The following is a 19,735-nucleotide window of genomic DNA, read 5'->3' on the forward strand; positions in this document are numbered from 1 at the left end:
GCGTCCATTTTCTAGTAGGTAGCGAATTCAGGGTGCTTTGGCATGATATTGCGCTCAGATCGCTGCAAAAGGTCATCAATCTTCTGCTGCACTGTCCAGTACAATCCATAGTCTTCGGCAAGGGCCTTGGCTGGAGGAGAGTCTCCATCTCCTGTAGTCATGGTGGGAGTAGCAGCGGAGGAGGTAGGGGTTGTTTCCATGGGAAAGGCAGCGGCGGCACCACGGGAAAGCACAAGCCCTAATGGATCACCTCTCTTTGCAATTAAAAAGTAGAGGCAGAGGATGAAGTCGGACAATGTGCAACTATTTAAAAGTAAATTTTGTAAAACCGAGTTATTGTAGTTCAAGTTACAACATCATCAGGTATGAAAAAAAAATGGTGTGTAAACTTTATATTTGCATATAAATTTTAAAAAATATACTATATCACATTTGGACCATGAACACATGTTAACAGACCAAGCCCTAAAAAAAAAGGAAAAGAGGAAACGGACTAAACCCATGAAGAAAAAGGGCCACGTGTTTATTTAGCTGAAAATAGAAATTATTACCACATAGACCGAAAGAGATCCAACCACCTTAGCCGAAAGAGGAATGGGTAGATCTGACCACGCGGATTGGGTCACGCACGACCGTGCACCCATTAGAATTTTCGGTTCCCTTCCCATGCGAACTTCTCGGGATCGCCTGCCATCTGCCCCCACACAATCGCTCCCCTCCCACATGAACTTCCAGGGATAAGCAGAATGTGCGCCCTGCGCACAGGAAATTCTAGGGATTAGCGGAATGGGAACCTTGTCATCCTGATTGAGGTTCTAGATTGGAGATATCCTGTTAGAGATATAGTTTTGTATCTCTTGCCGTTTTTCTCTAATTCCCTCCCGATTTTGTTTTTATAAGTTGATTGTAAAGATAACGAAGTACCATGTCGATATGTACTCGTGGTCCGTAATTAATCGAGTTGTCGCGTTGACTCAATTACGCTTTCATGCTATCTGATGTTTTCCTAGCTTCCGCCTAAAACCCTAGCCGCGCATTGCCCCTCTCTCTCTCTCTCTCTCTCTGCGTGTCACCTCTCCCTCACCACACACATGTCCAGCCTCCCCTTCTCCTCCACCGAGGCCATTGATACCACGTCTTCTATCGTCGCCGATGCAGTTCACGCACGCCTTACAATCTACTGTTGATTTCGACGTTAAGTCCACCTTAGCGACCCACGCTGCCGACTCTGCGGCAACTATCCTATTTCTTGCCAGTTTTCCCTGATTCTCTCATGGTTCTATTTCTATAAGTCGATTATAGAGATAATGAAGTGTTCTGCCTATCTGTACTCGTGGTCCACACTTAATCGAATTATCACATTGACTCAGTTACGCTTTCATGGTATCAAATGTTTTTCCTAGCTTCTGCCTAAAACCCTAGCCGTCCGCCGCTTCTCTCCACCATGTGCCATATCCAACCTCTCCCTCTCCCTCTCCCCCCACAAATGTCGTTGACACCTCATCTTAGGGCATATACAAAGGTAGAATCTAATATGAGCTCTCTATATTAATTAATGTCACTAGAGATTATCCTCGTATAATAGTAGAGACAATAAGATTTCTAAACCATTAATGCACTAAATAATTTTTTTTTGTTATACTTCTTTCCTTTTCTCCACCCTCATGCAACAAATTTTCCGTTAATAAATGCTAAGAGTAGACTCTGAACCGTTGTCATGCGTAGCAACGATGTTTCTCCTTTCTTCCCTCTCTTTCTTCCACGTCACCAAATTTACTTGCATGACAATGAAGAGAGCCCGTTATTAAACACCAGTATTTGCATGCCCTTATGTTGTCACCCATGCAGTTCGCGCGGCCTTCCAATCTACCGTCGATTCCAAGGCCGAGTCTACCTCAGCGACCCACGGCACCGACTCTGTGGCTACCACGGTGTGTACCGCGACCAACGGTGAGGGCCTCTCCTATGGCGCGCCATCTTCTTACGTCTCGCCGCCGCCACTCAGCTTCGGCCCCAATGATCTAAATTTTTTTTGAGAAAAACTATGGGACGGTGTACCGTCTCAACGGTATAGTTTATAATTTATACTTACCAATCACTCACCGATTCTTTTTCTCTCTGAAAGCGTGTCGTGTGTTGTCCTTTCACATTAAGGCTGCTGACTAGTGACGACTGACGAGAGTTCTCTTTTCTCCTAGAGTACAAAACAGCTATGAAATACTCTAGTACAGCACTATTTCTACACCTCTTTAGGTCCATATGGGTCTAACACCTCCTTCAACTAGCAAAGTTAGAATTAAGCACTAGAGCTAGTAGCATGAGCCTAAACAAAGCATGTTAGCGGCACGTGAGCAAGTTTGGTTGTACGGCATGGTCCATCTTTTTATTTGATTGTTGAATAGAAGTATATAACCCATAAATATCAGAATTAGTGGTATCACATCTGAAGTCTCGTGCCATCACACCCTATATTTGGTATCAGATCCGCTACTAAGATGTATCAACCCGGTATCTAGGTATTGGATCCGGTACTCAGGTATCAAACCCAACCTAGGTATCGAATCCGTTACTTATAGGTATCAGACCCAATACCTACGTATTAGACTTAGTATTCATAGGTATCATACTCGGTACCTGGGTATCCGACCCAGTACATACAGGTATCGGAACTGATACTCATAGGTATTAGATCAGACACCCGATACCCGGGTATCCAATCCAATACTCATAGGTATCATACGCGATACCGGATTCGGTACTCATAGGTATCAAACCTGACCTAGGTATCAAATCCAATACTCATAGGTATCAGACCCGATACTTAGGTATCAGACTTGGTATTCATAAGTATCATACTCGGTACCTGGGTATCCGACCCGTTACGCACAGGTACTGGAATAAATACTCATAGGTATCAGATAAGATACCCGATACCCAGGTATCCGATCGGTACTCATAGGTATCAGACGCGATACCTAGTTATCGGATCCAGTACTTATAGGTATCAGAGCCGATAGCTCGGCATCAGATCTTGTATTTATAGGTTTCATACTTGGTACCTAGGTATTTGACCCAGTACATGGATATCAGATATGATAATCTAGCATCTATGTATCACATACTAGAGTTTCTAAGATGTGGTATAACCAAGAGCCCAACATGACATATCTAATTAGAATCCATTGTATCCATATATAATCTAGGTAATTATTTGTCTGGTCTAATCCGTGCATGGCATAGGACACATGCAAATAGATGCAACCAATCTTAAACACATAGCTAGGCTACTGTAACACCCTGAAAATTCGGCCAATAAAAACAAAACCCTAAAAATAAGGATTTTCAAAAACTTTTTCAATAAATTGCATCATGCCAACTTTATTCGCCTATTTCATTGGATTTTGAATTCGGAGTTTGTTGATCGCAAATAAAGAATAAATAATTAGGAATAAACCCTAAAAATCAAGTTGGCTAAATAAATAATTAAAATATAAATTAAAATAAAGATTAGGTGAGGTTAGAAATAAATAAAATATTATCACGACCATATTAGCAATAATTAAATTTTAGTACGATGGAATAAGAATTAACCCTAATTAAAAATTCAAATAAATTATATAAATAAAATACGAGTAGTATTAATTTAGGGTGAATTTTTAGTTAGAATAACACAAATATGGAGTAAACTTCATTTATGCAAAAATTAGAATCTATAGGGCTATATTTAAATAGAAAATGGGCTAAAATCGGGATAAATAGGAAAAGTCACTGTACATTACGGCATAGGTGTTCGATGTGGTACCCTAGCCCTCCCCCTCCTCTCCCACCACGGCGCCCTAGCCGGCCGTGCGCCCCGCGCCGCCGCCGCCCGTCGCGTCGCCATCGCCGCCTGCCGCCGTGCGCCGTCGCCATTGCCGCTGCCGCGCCGCGCGCTGTCGCGTCACCTCGCGCCCCACGCCCCTGCCCCGCTGCGCGCCCGTCCCATCGCCGCGCGCCGAGCCCCGCGCAGCGCCGCGCCATCCCGTCGCTGCGTCGCCGTCCAATCGCCGCTGCTACGCCGTCGCCGTCGCCATCCCACTGCCGCGCCGCGCGTGCCGCCACCGCCTCGAGCCCCGCCCCGCGCCGCGCGCCCATCCCGTGCCGCCGCGCCGCCCATCGCGTCGCCGCCCGTCGCGTCCCGCCCCGAGCAGCGCGCCACCGCTGTCGCCATCCATCGCCGTCGACGTCCCCTCGCCGCGCGCCCATCGCCGTCACGCCTCGCGCCCCACGCGCCGTGCGCCGTCGCATCGCCATGGAGCCGGCCGCCCCTCCCCCGCGCCCTATAAACCTCCCCCCCGGTCGCCCTTCCATCCCACACCACCACCCCCCTCATTCCCTCCTTTTTCCCCCCTTCCCCTCCACCGCGCCGCGCTGCCGCCTTCGTGCCGCCGTCGTCGCGCCGCCCTCACGCCGCCGCACCGCCGCCTTCATGCCGCCGCGCCGTGCACCGTCGTCGTGCCGCCGTCGCCGCCGCCGTCGTCGGTAAGCCGCGCCTCCTCCCCTTGCTCAGTCGCCGTCGCCAGAGAGCCAAGAGAGAGAGGAGGGAGAAGAAGCCGGGAGGGAGAGAAAAGAGAAAAGGAAAGAAAAGAAAAGAGAAAAAGAAAGAAAAGAAAAGAGAAAAGAGAAAAAAAGAAAAGAAAAGAGAAAAAGGGAAATAGAATAGGGAGGTTAATAGTTTAGAAAATTTAAAATAATTAGAATTTAATTATATATTAATTATAGTCGTAGAATTGCAAAATTTAATATAAATTATAGATTATTCTTGGTAATTTCTAACAGAAATCAATTCGCGGTAGTAATTTAGATGTAATTAATAATTAAACAATTAGATGAATTCTTATAGATTATTATAGATTATTTTTGGGTAATCTCTATAAGTAATCGATTCACGGTAGAAATTCGGATTTAAGTACTAGGGATTTTAGCCGTGTATTATATTTAATCATTTAGTCATAGACTAAATTAAATCGTATAATATTATAAGATAGAAATTTCTAACCTATTATATGGATATAATGCTCGTGTAGATTAAATTAAAAACTTATGATAACAAAATATTTATACCCGCAAAATAGTTTAAATCGAAATTGGGTTTGTGTCACACCCAGAAATTCACGAACCAGAATTTCTAAGCTGAATGTGTATTAAACCCCTGTCCAGGACCAGCCAGGGTACACAAACGACAATTGTTGACATACAGATCCACGTCTTACAAAAATATAAAAGATTACAAATGCAGTGGAAAAAGATAAAAGCGAGCTGAGCCTGAAGACTAGACTCCTGTAGCGGACGACTCCATTCCAAAGGCATCCTTGACGGCAGCGACGAAACCAACCTCTTCGAGACATCTTCACTGAGAAGGACTTCAACTCTGGTGTGGGGGAAAAGAGAGCAAGACTGAGTACTACCCACTGTACTCAGCAAGTCATACCGGAAGAGGAGGTATGATGCAGGATATAACCAAAGAAGGCTAGGGGTTCTTTTGCACAAAGCTAGCATTTAAAAGCAGTAGTTGAAAGCAATAAAATAGCTGTAGTAATTAATCAATATTAACCAATCACTGTCCAACGCTACACCATATTGTAACAGGCCCAACCAACCACCTGAACTACACCAGTTCAATAGCTAACTAGGGGTGAGACTAATCACAGTGAATCTGGCCGACCGCCCATAACCGCGGGCACGGCTATTCGAATAGTTTTACTCTGATCAGAGGTGTACAACTGTACCCACAAGACACAGCCCCACGACATGTTTCCGTGCGCCGACATGCCACCACGACATACCGGAAAGAGGCCGTGACATGACCCTTCGCATAACCCCCTCTAACCAATCGCACCACACCTCAGGTTTCACCCCCACTCCTCGCAAGGCAGCGGGCAGTCCCCTCTCGTGCCACGGTGAATCTGGAAGCCGATCAACCGGACACCCCGGCCGACCCAACTCCATCACGCTCACCCTTGCCTGGGTACGTCGGCTAGAGGAAAGCTACACTACAAGCCCAGCCGTTGCCCACGCTGGCTTGTGGTAAGTACGATAAGTTCTTCCAGGGCATCCTGCGAACCGGTCCTTAATCGCCATGGGCACAACTAGCAAAACCATGCACCCACAGCCCACCATGTAGTGTGTTTTAATTAACTAACACCATTACGGTGGCATTAATCCAAAGCTATACCAATAATCAAAGTCTATGTATTAATGTGGTTCCCCATTTGTGTACTAGTTGAACTAAGCATGGCTAAGCATTCCCTGAACCAACATCTAATCATTTTAGTACCCCAGTTATCAATGGCATAAGATAAACAATACATGGCTGAGTAGTAGGACCCATCCCACATGATATTGTAAAAGAATGCAACATTTAATGGAAACGCGGGACATTTGTAAATTGGGTACAATATGATCAATTGTAATGCATGGCTTGCCTTGCTCTCGCACTGATGAGACCACAGCAACGTCTTCAAGAAACCGTGGATCGACGAAACGGCTGAAATCTACGCGACAAACAAAGCACACAAGCAAAACATGCTATAAGACTACTGAAACAGGAAACAAAACCATTTTTAATGGATTCTATACATTTTTATGAATTTACTGAGACTTGAACGGGCTTAAACGGAGCTCGGATGAATTAGTTATGATATTTAGAAGATTCTCTGTGTTTATTACTATAACAAAAGTCCTTAAATCATTTATTGCGTAATAAGTCCCAGGGCTGACGTCATCAAAGGGGGGTCGGCGCCGACAGGCAGGACCCACATGTCAGTGAAGCACGGGGTGGCCGGTCTACCGTGGACCGGGACCACGCGGGTGGTCCACCGCCGGTCCACGAGATCGACGGCCCGGATCGGCCCGGGACTGATCGGACGGTGCAGCGGCGACCTGGCTCGGCTCGGCTCGGCACAAAGCCGGCCGGCCGGCCATGGCAAAGGCGGCGGCGCGCGCGCGTCGCCGGCGACGGCAACCGGCGGCGGGAGACGGCGGCGCAAAGGCGCTGGCGCACGACCGGGGCGGCGGCTCGACCCGACGCGGCTAGGAGGGAGAGGGAGGGGAAAAGAGGAGGGGGATGCCTCACCGAGAGTGGCCGGCGCGGAGGAGGACGACGGCGAACGGCGACGGCGAGCCACAGGAGGACAACGGCGGCGGGCGGACGAGCTCCGAGATGCCCTAAGAGAGGCAAGGAGAGAGATTAGAGGGAGAGGGGTGGACCACGGCGAGCGGAACCCATGGCCGAAGGCAGCGGTAGAGGTGGTGCTCACCGGAGTGCGAGGGGATGCGGGCTCCGGCGACGGACCTCGACGGAGGAGGTGCGGACGGGGTGGACCTTGGCCACGCAAACCCGACGGTGGCGACGGCGCGATGTGGCGGCGAGCCTAGCGGCGGCTAGCGGCGGCCGGAGTAGCGGGAGCGGCGGCGGCGGATGGGTGCACGGCGCGGGAGCGATGGAGGGCACGAGAGAGTTCGGCGAGATGGGGAAAAAGAGAGAGGGGGTGGCGGTGGAGCTTAAATAGGCGAGGGGGAACTCGGACGTGGCCGGTAGGGGCGGGATTAGCCGGCCGACATGGGGAGTGGGGGAGGAGAGAGAGGCGGGATTCAAAATTCGAATCCCGACCATCTCGGGCGCAGGCGCGAGCGGGAGAGAGGGGGAAGTGGGTGCGGGAGACGCGGCACACGACCGGGGCGGCCGACGTGGCCCGGAGGGGGCGGGACGTGGGCGCGGCGGCGGTTTCGGCGCTGGTGGCGACGTGGGGGCGGCGGCCGGAGGAAGGGGACAACCCCGACAGGTGGGGCCCACCTGTCGGCGTCCCGGGGAGAGAGAGGAGGCGGCCGGCCTGACTGGGCCTCGGCCCGCGGCCGGCCCAGCGGGAAGAGGGGGAGGGAAAAAGAGAATGGGCCGGCGGCCCAAGAAGAGGAAAAGGAGGGAAAAGAAAACGAAAAGGAGGAAAAGATTTTCCTTGGGATTTAATATTGTACTTTGCTTATTTTAATTGGTTAAAATTATTTCCAAGACTCTGAAAATTCCACTAAAAGTCTTGTTAATGTATTGGAGCATGGGGAACTCAAGAAAAATTCCACCACGCCGAATTTGATTATTAAATGCATTTATTAGTTGAGGATTAGCTCTAGGTTAATTCAACAATTTCTTTAGGTGATTTATTTAACAAATTTTAAAGCTGGAAAGGGGAACTTCAGGGCGTGACAGTTTGCCCTAGTTCGTGGATAGTAAAGTTAATATAAAAGAATCGACTCTCGCATTCGACTTCCATTTGGATTTATTTGGATTTTTATTTGAATTCTAACCGAATTCAAATCAATTTTCGCACGTAACTATAGAGCCCGAGAGAGTTGCGGATCCAAGCGAAGGTCAAGACCCGCAAGACTTTGAGCAAGGCAAGTCATCACTATTCTTTGAACATGTTGATCCCAATTGCGAAATTATTTTTATTTACAAATAAGATTGCATGCAATGATGAACATCCTATTTGTGAATATACCATACCTTGATTATTGTTTACCCTTATTCCCTTGTAACCATGATTACGTAGGAGTCCCTAGTCAAGTATGACAAATGCTTAGAAATGCTACTCTAGAATCATGCATACTCATATTTATCAAATGCTAAATGCTTAGGCAATTACCTTTGGGAAGGTAATTGAGCTGCGGCATGTGGAGACATGAGCGCCACATTGCCATGATGTTGATGACATGATTTGTGAAAGGAGAAATAAAATTAAACAACTGTTTTCGACTGGGGCGGACGGAGGATTTGGGTGGTATCCGGAAAAGGCTAGTACCGTCCCCGGTCAATTAAGGACCGAGCCATGAAGTTAAGCATGAAACGACCCCCGTACAACCGCACTTTTCGTATGGGTATAGACCTAGTGGAATAGATAGCTGAGCGGAGGCAGTATCCATGCATAGTGGTTTCTTGATGTGTGAGGCAGGGGCTCTACGGTGGGGCAGCCATTGGTAGAACCGCGAGGCGGGTGTCTACAGTGGTGTCGCCGTCGGTAGGACTGCCATGTGAGAATTTAAACATAATTATAACTTAATGCATGTGTGAGTCTTTCCTTCCCGGGTGCATCAGAACTCCTCTCACTGCTAGAAACCGTGTACACCTAGAGTGCATGAGGATGTAAAGTTCATGGAACGGGTACTGCCAATGCGAGGTTATCGAAAAGCTTTGCCGTGACACGTCTCATGTGTTGAGACGAGGCTCATGTGTTGGGCAGTCGCGGAGTGCGGGTAAAGTGTACATCCACTGCAGTGTGAGTAAACCAAATCTATTCGAATAGTCGTGCTCGCGGTTATTGAGCACCGGGACATGTATTACACTTGGCTAAACTCTAAATTCTTAACTTGTGTGGGATGGGATATTGCATGATGATTTCTATACTGATGGAGCCACTTCCTGAGGGGCGGGAACGTGGACGTCCTCAGAAAACCATGATGACTCGATGGCGGGAAGCTATCCTTGGGATCACAATGGATGGTGGACAGAACCGTCATTGTTTAATATGAACACTGGTACTAAAATTTGATCAGTCTGTGCTAGGTCTTAGGGTTGTGAAAAAGAATTATAAAACTTGCTTTGCGCAAAAGAACCATAGCCATCCTTTGAATACCCCTGTCATGTGCATTGTTGCTGTGGTGGCTTGTTGAGTACGGTTGGTACTCACCCTTGCAAATATAAACTTAATCAGAGGCCGGAGATGAAGCTTCGGAGGATCCCTATGCCTATTACCAGGAGGGTGATGAAGACGATGGCGCTCAGTAGGTCTTAGTTACGGTCGTTGCCTGTGGCAATGGCGTGTCGCTGCCTTAACTCCGCTGCCTTATCTACTTCTGTTTTTGGAATGTATTCCGGACCGCTCGGTCCGATGATTTAAGACTATGCCTACGGGCTTTTGATGTAATAATTCGCACTAGACTTTCGTGTATGTGCATTTGGTATTTCAGCTATGAACTCATGTGTACCAGACTACTTGATCCAGGGAAATGGCACTGTTTACACAATTGATTCCTGTTATAAAAACAGGGGTCCACAGCTACTAGGCTCTGCCATAATAAGTACCCTACATAGCTAGGGTACGGGACTACTAGTAGCTATTACAGGGATTTGGCATGCATAGCAAGCTAGTAGTACCTCCGGTTTTATTTACTAGCTAGGCTAGTACCAAAGGCAGGACTTAGGCATGCTAGGTACTAGCTAGCTATCAGGAACAAGACTATACAGTGATACACACAGCAAACGTGCGTGATGATAATCCTAGCAGCACGCGACATACTCGGGAGAAGCCGGCACGTGGGGCCGCGGCATGGGGGATAAGTGGTATACCGTTCAACGGTATACCGTTGTGTAGTCTCTCTTTTTTTTTCTTGAAATCTCCAATATCTCATGATTGGAAATAGTATCATGTATCTCTTTGGGCATACTCTAATAAGAAAGAAGCACTTAGCCTCTCTATCTGACATATGACATACATTGCTCATGCCATTAGGCCTTAATTAACTAATTTTAACAAAAGGTAGTAGTAAAAATACAACATTAAATCATTCACGCTAATGCTAAAGGAGCACAAGGATAGTATCAAGCACGGAGGAAACGTGTAAAACCAATCCAGGCATCCAAAACTGGAGACCTGAGAATTATAATCAGGATTCAGGGAAGTTTGATAAATTTGCTGTTTCTCAAACTAAGGCTGTGTTTAGATCCAAAGTTTGGATCCAAAATTCAGTCATTTTCCATCACATCAACCTGTCATACACACATAACTTTTCAGTCACATCATCTCCAATTTCAACCAAAATCCAAACTTTGCGCTGAACTAAACACAGCCTAAGGTGGATAAATATGTACAATGGCATGTACACAGCAAAATGGTGAAAAGTTATTTACATTTTATCCTTACTTGGTTATTGTCGCACAGCTTAGCTAGAAACCTTGCAAGTTAAGAAGAGATGAAACGTGGCATATGTACACTAGTCTTGCAGGAAAAAGAAAAAGAAAAAGAAAAAGGATACTGCTATATTGCTTCAGGCCTCAACCTCTTCAGGTACTTGTTCATCTGTTGCTGAAACGAACTCTTCTGTTATGCTCGTATCTGGGTTGGCATCCTCCATGTTTCTATCTGGATGGGACTCCTGTTGCATTATGCTTTCCTTTATCATTGACATCAGAGATTCCAGGACATTCTTGTTTTCAGCGAGATAACATTTAAGAGCATCCTTTCCATGGAAATTTTGCCCGTTCAAGTGATAGAATACTCCTGATTTTGTTATGAACTTGTGTTTGAAGCCTACTTCAATAATCTCCAATTCACGACTCAGGCCCTTACCAAACTCAAGCTCAAGGTGTACAGTCTTAAATGGGGGTGCATGCTTGTTCTTGACAATCTTGACCTGAATTTGTGTGCCTACAACCTGTTGGATTGAAACTGGATCGGGGTTATATAATGAAACAAGAACTGAACATGAAACATCTACGAAATTACAAAACCTATTATTACTAAATTCAATATTTATTTTTGTGTTACCTTTTTGGCAAAATGGGACACTACATAGAAAGCAAATATTATTGATACGATTGTGTTACCTCTTCTGACTTTTTTATAAGACCAATCCTTTTGGTGTTCAAGCGGACAGAAGCATAGAACTTTAAGGCATTCCCTCCACAGGTTACTTCTGCTGGTGCTCCGAATCCACTAAATGTGCTTAATTTCGATCTTACCTGTACACATACCCAGAAATGATCACTCTGTTACCTCTAAATAAACATCAAAAGTTCTTTTGAACTAAGTGATTAGGCTTGGTTAGAATTACAATACTGGACATAATACTAACCCATAATACACCCTGCAAACGCACCCAAAAAAACGTCATATTGTACAAGGAAACAACTCCACTAAACTATTTCCTGTCTTAGTTTGCATACATGGTTGGAGGATAGTTTGAGTTCCGTGTCTTTGTTCTTCATTATAGAGTTAATATATCCTCTCTTACTATAAAGTTATAGCTCACTAATTCCTAAAGCTTAACATACAAAGATGCCACATCATCATCCACTAATAATTGTTACATTTAAACATCATGGAAGCATGCTATATTATCTATAATTCAATAATCTATTAAATTTTAGAGATTTAAAATGTAAGCAGGTTAAATCATCATCCCACATAATTCACATAATAGTTAAATATATCTCTCCATCATTTCTTTTATAATATCCTATATACCTATATAATTCATCCTCACTTAGTTCATATTATTTTTCTCTCTCATTAAGTCATATCACATCAATTGTTTTTAATCCTTAGATGCTTAATCTATGGTTCAAATTATCTCTCTTTTCTTCTCTCATTAAACCATATCATCTTACTCCCTCCGTTTCACAATGTAAGTCATTCTAGCATTTCCCACATTCATATTGATGTTAATGAATCTAGACATATATATCTATCTTAGATTCATTACCATTAATATGAATGTGCGAAATGCTATAATGACTTACATTGTGAAACGGAGGAAGTAATTTTTTTAGCCCTTAGATGTATGGTCTAAATTATCTTCCTTCTTTTGATCTCTCATAAAGCCACATCATTTTACTTTTACATTTGAATCATCATTCTAAATACAATTTAAATTTAAATCACAACAACTTATGTAAACTTATGTTTATGTAAGCTTATGTTGATTAAACTATCTTACACATTATTTTTCTTTGTTGTTATCATTGCAAACTCCTGCAGTAACGTGCGGGGTTTCACCTAGTATTACATAATTTCGTGACAACCGTCAACCTGAAAAATGTCCGAAGCCCACGTTTGACTATGGGAAAATTTTTTATATAAAAAAGCAAAACTCTGGTTTTTTAATAATATAATAGGGTGGTGTTTTAGGAGTGCTGGAACTAGAGTTATCAAGGCTGACCCAGCCATCAACTTTCTGGAGGTCTAGGTCACATGTCCAACAGCTGGGTATTTATTTAAATATTGAAATAAATTAATGGGAGGAAGTGACTATTTATACTTTGCGTAAGGACTTAAAATTTCACTACAAATATTGTTGGATGGCCAGCATTACCCAATGAATTATACAAAAGGCAAACCTGATTAATAAACACCAACATTGTCCTGGAGCGAGAAAGAGAATGGCTCAACTTGCGAAGTGCTTGACTCATAAGCCTTGCTTGAAGTGCAACATGGGCATCTCCCATCTCACCATCCAGTTCAGTTTTTGGAACAAGAGCTGCTACCTGTACATATAAAGATATAAATATGTTGCATGTGTCAATACTCAATACTTAGTAGTAACCAAAATGTAACAATAATACTTCCTTTTCCTCAAAAAAAAACAGTAATACTTCCTCCGATTCATATTATAAGTCGTTTTGACTTTTTACCTAGTCAAACTTTGTTAAGCTTGACTAAGTTTATAGAAAAATTTAGCAACATCCAAAACACTAAATTAGTTTTATTAAATCTAACATTGAATATATTTTGATGTTATGTTTGTTTTGGGTTGAAAATGCTTCTATGTTTTTCTATAAACTTGATCAAAGTTAAAAAAGTTTGATTAGGAAAAAAGTCAAAACGACATATAATATGAAACGGAGGGAGTAGCTGCTATGTAAGTTAGTTACATTATGCAGTGTGCAGGACCAAAAAGAGTACATTCTAGAGTGTAGATTAACAATGACTATGCTAAAAAGGGAGCACTAAATCTTTAAAATCAGGCTCAGGGAGCAATTCATATAAAGCATTCATTTTAAAATAGAATTCTCACATATATGATAAAATATTATCGATATCTTTTCAGAAGTTCAGAGCCAGGAGGCAGAAAGGCAAAAGCAAAGCGTGAATATAGCATAAGGTACTAACTTTCTACGTACACTGTCCACAACCACAACATCAATAGAGCCACTTCGGATTAAGATATCAGCAAGACCAAGGGCCTGTTCACCACAGTCTGGTTGAGATAATAACAGGTGTTCTGCCTTAACACCTATAGATTCTGCTAATGTTGGATCCAGGGCATGCTCGGCATCAATAAAAGCACAATATCCTGAAACAACAAAATCAATTTTTTTAAAAAAGGATTTATTTTACTAACAGGTTGCATAGATATTGAAATCTGAAGGAGCATGCTTTCACGGGAAAACTGGTCTACACCACTGAGTAGTATGATATTTTGTTCTAGCAGCGAGAGATTGTACTCCTAACTTTCTTACCATTTACTTCTGAAACTAAAGCCTATTTGTGGACAACAAAGTGGAAATACCAATTGTATGTTAATTGTTCAAAGTAAAGTACCTATATTTGCATGCTGAAATAGCCAGTCCACACTTTCTTTCACTTTTCACAGCTCATTGTCAAGGCCACTGGCCAGGACAGACTTGAAATGGTTGACTGACTCAGATAAATCAAATCAAAGAATTTCTCAGCCACTGTACAAATTTACAGGTAAGTTAATTTATTAAGATATTGCATTACTAATGCAGTCTTAGACTTTTTTTCCCTTCACAGCTCAACCTGAACCCATCAAAATTAGATTATTAATGCTGTCCATCGTTTTGCTTATAGTTTTCAAGTACATGGTGTTAGGCATAGAGGTTAGCACTGAAAACTTGATCATTGGCATAAAGTACTTATTTTACTAGCTTCATCTAAATAAAGAACAAAATCATGCTTTAAGAACTCAAAACTACTATATTGGCATCTTAATTCACTTTTTGCATTGTTAGTCATGGAAACTAGTTCACAGAGGAGATCAGATGTATACCCCAAACAATTATTTACCTCCATTCTTCTGTGCTTCAGCTATGATATGAAGTGCTAAAGTGGTTTTTCCTGATGCCTCTGGACCATAAATTTCAACAACCCTTCCCTACTGATAAATGCAAAAGTCAATGAAGTGCAAAAGAACAAATAGCAGAAGATAATTATGAAGAATAATATCATATAATTTGCTAAATGGAAATTCACTTAGAATTTTATCAGTTAACCAACGATGTAGAATGATATAACCAAAATGTACATATGCTTTTAACTAATCTTCTGTTTATGCATTATTTAACAAACATCTCTTAACATAAGTGAGTTTCAGATTTCCAGGAAATTACTAAATCATACCAACAAACCCTACAGCAGTTTTATTTCTCAAACATGCAGGAGAGCTGCGTATCATTGATTAAGAAAAAGAAAGGGTAGAAAACCCTGAGTACACACACGTTCGCCTATACCCTACAGAAGCAGTTATAATGGAGCAATAGAGCTATCAGAAAAAAAAAGGGCAACTCTATCTGACATGCTGGCTATGGCGATAAACAGGTCAGTAATGTTTAAAAGATTAAATTGCATTGGAACTTCCTAAATGTTAATTGACCTAGCAGTTTTATTTTGCTTGCTAGCCTCCCTAAACTTGCATCCATTTGCTGTTAGGCTCGGATTATTCTGTTAGCAAACGGGGAATAGATGACCAGTGATGCAAATGGGTTTAAGTTCAAAGAGCCTAGAAAACAAAAGTCAGCTCAGGGAGCTAGGTGAGACAAGTCTACAAATTCAGGGAGCTCTGATTCAATTTACTCTTTTTAATAGAAAATAAGTTTCATTAAACTTTCAATAGTAGAAAGTCATTTACTCGTCCTAAATAGAGCATGCATCAGTGATCCTGGATACTAGAATATAACAATTATTAAACAAAAGAATTAATACCCTTAACTCACCTTCGGGAGCCCACCAATTCCTAAAGCCATGTCCAATGCAAAGGATCCAGTAGATATGACAGGAACTTCTTTAGGACCGTAAGAGTGATTTAGCCACATAATTGACTCCTCACCAAATGCAGACTTAATTTGGTCCAAAGCTTGTTGTAGCGCAAAGTCCTTCTTCTTAATGTTTGCCTCACTGTAACCATCTTCACTTGAATTTGTCTGGTCTTTCCCTAAAAAATAAACCATATATAGAGTCAGTGGTAAATCTGGATATATATACAATGAACAAATTCACCAATAAACTTGACAAATGAGATCGGTATTGTTATTTTGGAATAGAATTTTCAAGTTATCTGGAATCTGGAAACAAACTCAAGATGCAATCATGTAAAATTTTCCAGAATAGGGGAACCACTAACAACGATTCGTGTTGTACATAAAAAACAAAGGTTAGCACATGAATTCTTATTGAATTGGAAAAATATTTTCCTATAATGATAATTAGCTAAAACTGTATAACACTTCCATTATGATAACTGATAAGTATAAAACAAATATTTCTTTCCCATGCATGCTGTACACATGCCAGCTAGATTCCCATGAAGATTTTCCAACGAAATTAACAGGATATAACCATACGACAAATCCAGAAACAAAAAAGTAAATCTGTCGTAAGAAAGAAGTACCATGGAAAACATAAGTATTACAAGAGGAAAAATTTCCAGCAAGGAGGTATCATCAACCTAGCACAATGTCACTGCATTAGAGTGAAAGAACTAGGCATTTACGCACCTTCTGCAGAGAATCTCCACAACTGAACTCTTGGTGACACATTTCTATTGCAGGATTCCTTCAAAAACAAAACAGAAGGCAATAATTATGGCCTGAATGTTGATTTTTGTGTTGAGTCATAAAAAATTCTTTCACCGTTCTACTAGGAGAAAACAAGCAGGGCTAGATTAAGTTGTCCGCTGTTATAGCCAATCCATGCAGATAAAAAAACAGGTAATTAATCGTGCTGCCTTAATCAACATGGTAAATGGTACACAACTCCAAGGGCTTGCAGTTCTAGGGGATAACGACAATCAAAACCTTAAAAGACCTCAAGTAGTGGGCACTGCATGCTCATCGTCACCAGTATCCATCACATCAGGTTCAGAAACTTGTTATACCCATATATTTACCAATGCATCATCAGCTTTCAACTCAAAGGGATTTCCCCCTTTTGTAAACCCACTAACCCAGCAACAATGAAAATCCACAAAATCTAAGAAGGATACAACGAAATCAACAAAAAAAAAAGAAAGAAAAAGAAAAGGAATCGATTGGCTTCGGATGGCTCGAGGCACGCGAGATAACTTCCGGACCACGCGGCCATGGCCCCCAACGACGAGCCTATAATGGCCGCGCATGCACGCCCGACATGGGGGCGCCCAGCTGTCCGTCCTGCAGTTGTGAGAGCGCTATCCCCGCGGCTCGACGCCTTTGATCGGGGGCTGCAAAAAAAGGAAGGGGAAGAGGGGGAGGGGGCGACTCGAGAGGGTTGGAGACGACGAACCAGTACAGAGGAGGTGGGAGGCGGGGGAGGCCGCAGGAGGCGGCGGAGGAAGGGGTGGCCGCGCCGGAGGAGGAGGGCCCTGGCCATGGCCGCCGGAGGAGGCTCTCCGGTTGCTTCTTCTTGCGCTTCCTGAGTTGGGCCGATGATCGTGGGGCCCGCGCGCCGGCGAAATTTCGCCTTGGGTGGGTGCGCAGCGGGGGTGTGTCGTGTGCGCGACGAGATTATGCGATGTGGCTGGCCGCTGGGTCCGGTCTGTCGGATTGAGGGAGAATCTAGAAGTATTTGCCACTCTTCCAAATTGTTACTCTCAAATGTTATATGGGCCCACATATCAGCCTCACAAAATTTGAGACAGTGACATTTGAGCCCTATCGAATGTGACATTTTCTAGTACTACGAATCTGGACTGTCCCATCCAATCTTAGGTTCTTATATTTTGGGACAGAGGGAGTAGTAAATTATCCCCCATTCTCTAATATTGGCTTTTGTTAGGTAGCCATACAAGCTATAGCTGATGCGGCTGCTGCATAGATTAGACTCTTTTTGGGACGGAGGGGTTAAAAATTAGTTGCAACAATTCTTAATTATTGTAGTTGCAGCTATAGCTAAAAAATACCAGTCAAACACACCGATTATAAAATAGAAAAATTAAATCATTGTAGAAAAAATGGATTTTAGTCATTTTAATAAGATCTTTCGTCCTAAAGAAAAAATATAGTAACATGCTTAGAAAATTCTAAAACTCTAGCCTCTAGAGTACACAAAGACTTGCACATATCTTTAATATTCTCTCCTCTTCAAGTACATAGAGACTTGTACATAGAGACGGCGAGACGGCGGTGCCGGATCTAGCCTCCACGGCGCAGGAGACCACCCTCCTACCCCGAGTCGGTGGCGGCTGGGTACAGTAGAGTGGAGACAGCAATGAGGACGTGGAGGCGGCAGGGTGATGGTGGAGGCCACGGATCCGGCACCTACACAATGGATCTGTCCGGTTGTGGTGCGGGAAGAACGACGTCGGAAGGGAGGCCGGCGGCTGAACGGGGGGCGGCCGCAATAGCACCAATGGTGTGGGAGGCCGGCGCCGATGGCTAAGCGGCAGTCGCGACAAGGAGGCTAAGGGCGACGGTCAGCATAAAGGTGCGGCTGACGACGAAGGCCGGCATGGTGCACGACCGATGGTTACTGAGGCCAGCTCAACGCATAGGTGGAGTTGCTGGCAGGGAAGGGCAGCATGGTGTGATGGGAGTGCCCGCAGGACAGCACGCAAAGGCTGGACGGGCAGCGGGCGTTGGTTCAGTGGTGCCCATGTGATGACGGAGGTTTGATGGTGGTGGAGAAATGGTGCATCACATGCGCATAGGCAAGTGGCGGGTGAAAACCTAGCCCGGTCTTGACCTGGCCCGCAACAACGGTGTTTTCGAGTGTCACTTTCCCTCTTGAGGGTGTTGTCATGCCGTCCCATCTCCTCTAGTGGGTTGTCGGGTGAAAACCTATCTCGGTTCTCCTTTGAGACCTCGACAGACGGCGGTGGCGGTGCTTTTATCGCTTCTCTCCTTGGAGACGTCATCCAGGAAACCCCCTTACCGAAACCTCCTAATCTTCTTATGCAAGCTCGCTATAGATTCCGGTTCTATTGTGTCGGTGCCCTAGTTTACGCAAGTTGGCCACGTCGGAGGGCCTAGGGGGAGAGTGGTTCCATTCTTCTCTCTCACCCTCTCTCCCTCAATTCCAAAGATGTGGATAGAGTGTAGTTATGTGTCGGTTGTTAGGGTTGGGTTTCGGGCATCCTCATCAGTAGTTCCTTTACTGGTCTAGCGGTGGCTGGTCCGGTGCTAGCCTTCTCCCGGGCATCCTCTAGTATTAGTGTTGTCGGGGCGTGGTTGATGGCTATTTTATCTTCATTAGTTTTAATTTTATAGTAATTTTTTTACTATATCAATATTCTATCAATATTAACTTCACATTGTATGAGTCGTTAAAGAAAAATATCGAACGGTTCCTCCGTTCTATCAATATTTTTTTACAGCTGCACGCCTGGACGCTTCCTCCACCCTCAGAGCAATACAAATATATTTTAAAGAGATAAATAAGAAGAGAGAAGAGCAACGGGCTACAGATTTGTAGTCAGCTATAGCACAGACTCTAAGACGCATTGTGTGTATGATAGTTGAAACCGGATATTCAGATATTAATAGTATAGTATGTATAATGAGCTATTACATTGACTATAGATTAAATTGGAGCTAGTAGTTAGCTATACTATTAAACTTGCTCTTACCACCAACTGCCACCTCACGTCCCATCACACACATTCACACTCCACGACCGCGAGTCCACGACCACGGCCCTCGCGGCCTCCGCCGCCTCGCGCCACGAGCCCGCCTCCACCCACAACCCCCGCGACCTCATCCCGTCCCTCCACG

At 44.0% G+C, this 19,735-nt stretch overlaps 1 protein-coding gene across 1 annotated transcript; it reads right to left on the bottom strand.

Moving 5' to 3' along the window:
* Nucleotides 1–10,921: 10,921 nt before the first annotated feature.
* On the bottom strand, nucleotides 10,922–17,504 carry LOC4350329 (DNA repair protein recA homolog 3, mitochondrial). The gene is made up of 8 exons (XM_015759812.3): nucleotides 17,310–17,504; nucleotides 16,544–16,601; nucleotides 15,764–15,981; nucleotides 14,838–14,925; nucleotides 13,931–14,103; nucleotides 13,148–13,294; nucleotides 11,636–11,770; nucleotides 10,922–11,463 (listed from the first exon to the last, which is right to left on the bottom strand). The coding sequence occupies exons 1-8, from the start codon at nucleotides 17,394–17,396 to the stop codon at nucleotides 11,077–11,079; spliced, it is 1,293 nt and encodes a 430-aa protein (XP_015615298.1). The 5' UTR covers nucleotides 17,397–17,504; the 3' UTR covers nucleotides 10,922–11,076.
* Nucleotides 17,505–19,735: the final 2,231 nt, after the last annotated feature.

This window comes from Oryza sativa, chromosome 11 (assembly GCF_034140825.1).
Source record: "Oryza sativa Japonica Group chromosome 11, ASM3414082v1".
Taxonomy (NCBI): Eukaryota; Viridiplantae; Streptophyta; class Magnoliopsida; order Poales; family Poaceae; genus Oryza; species Oryza sativa.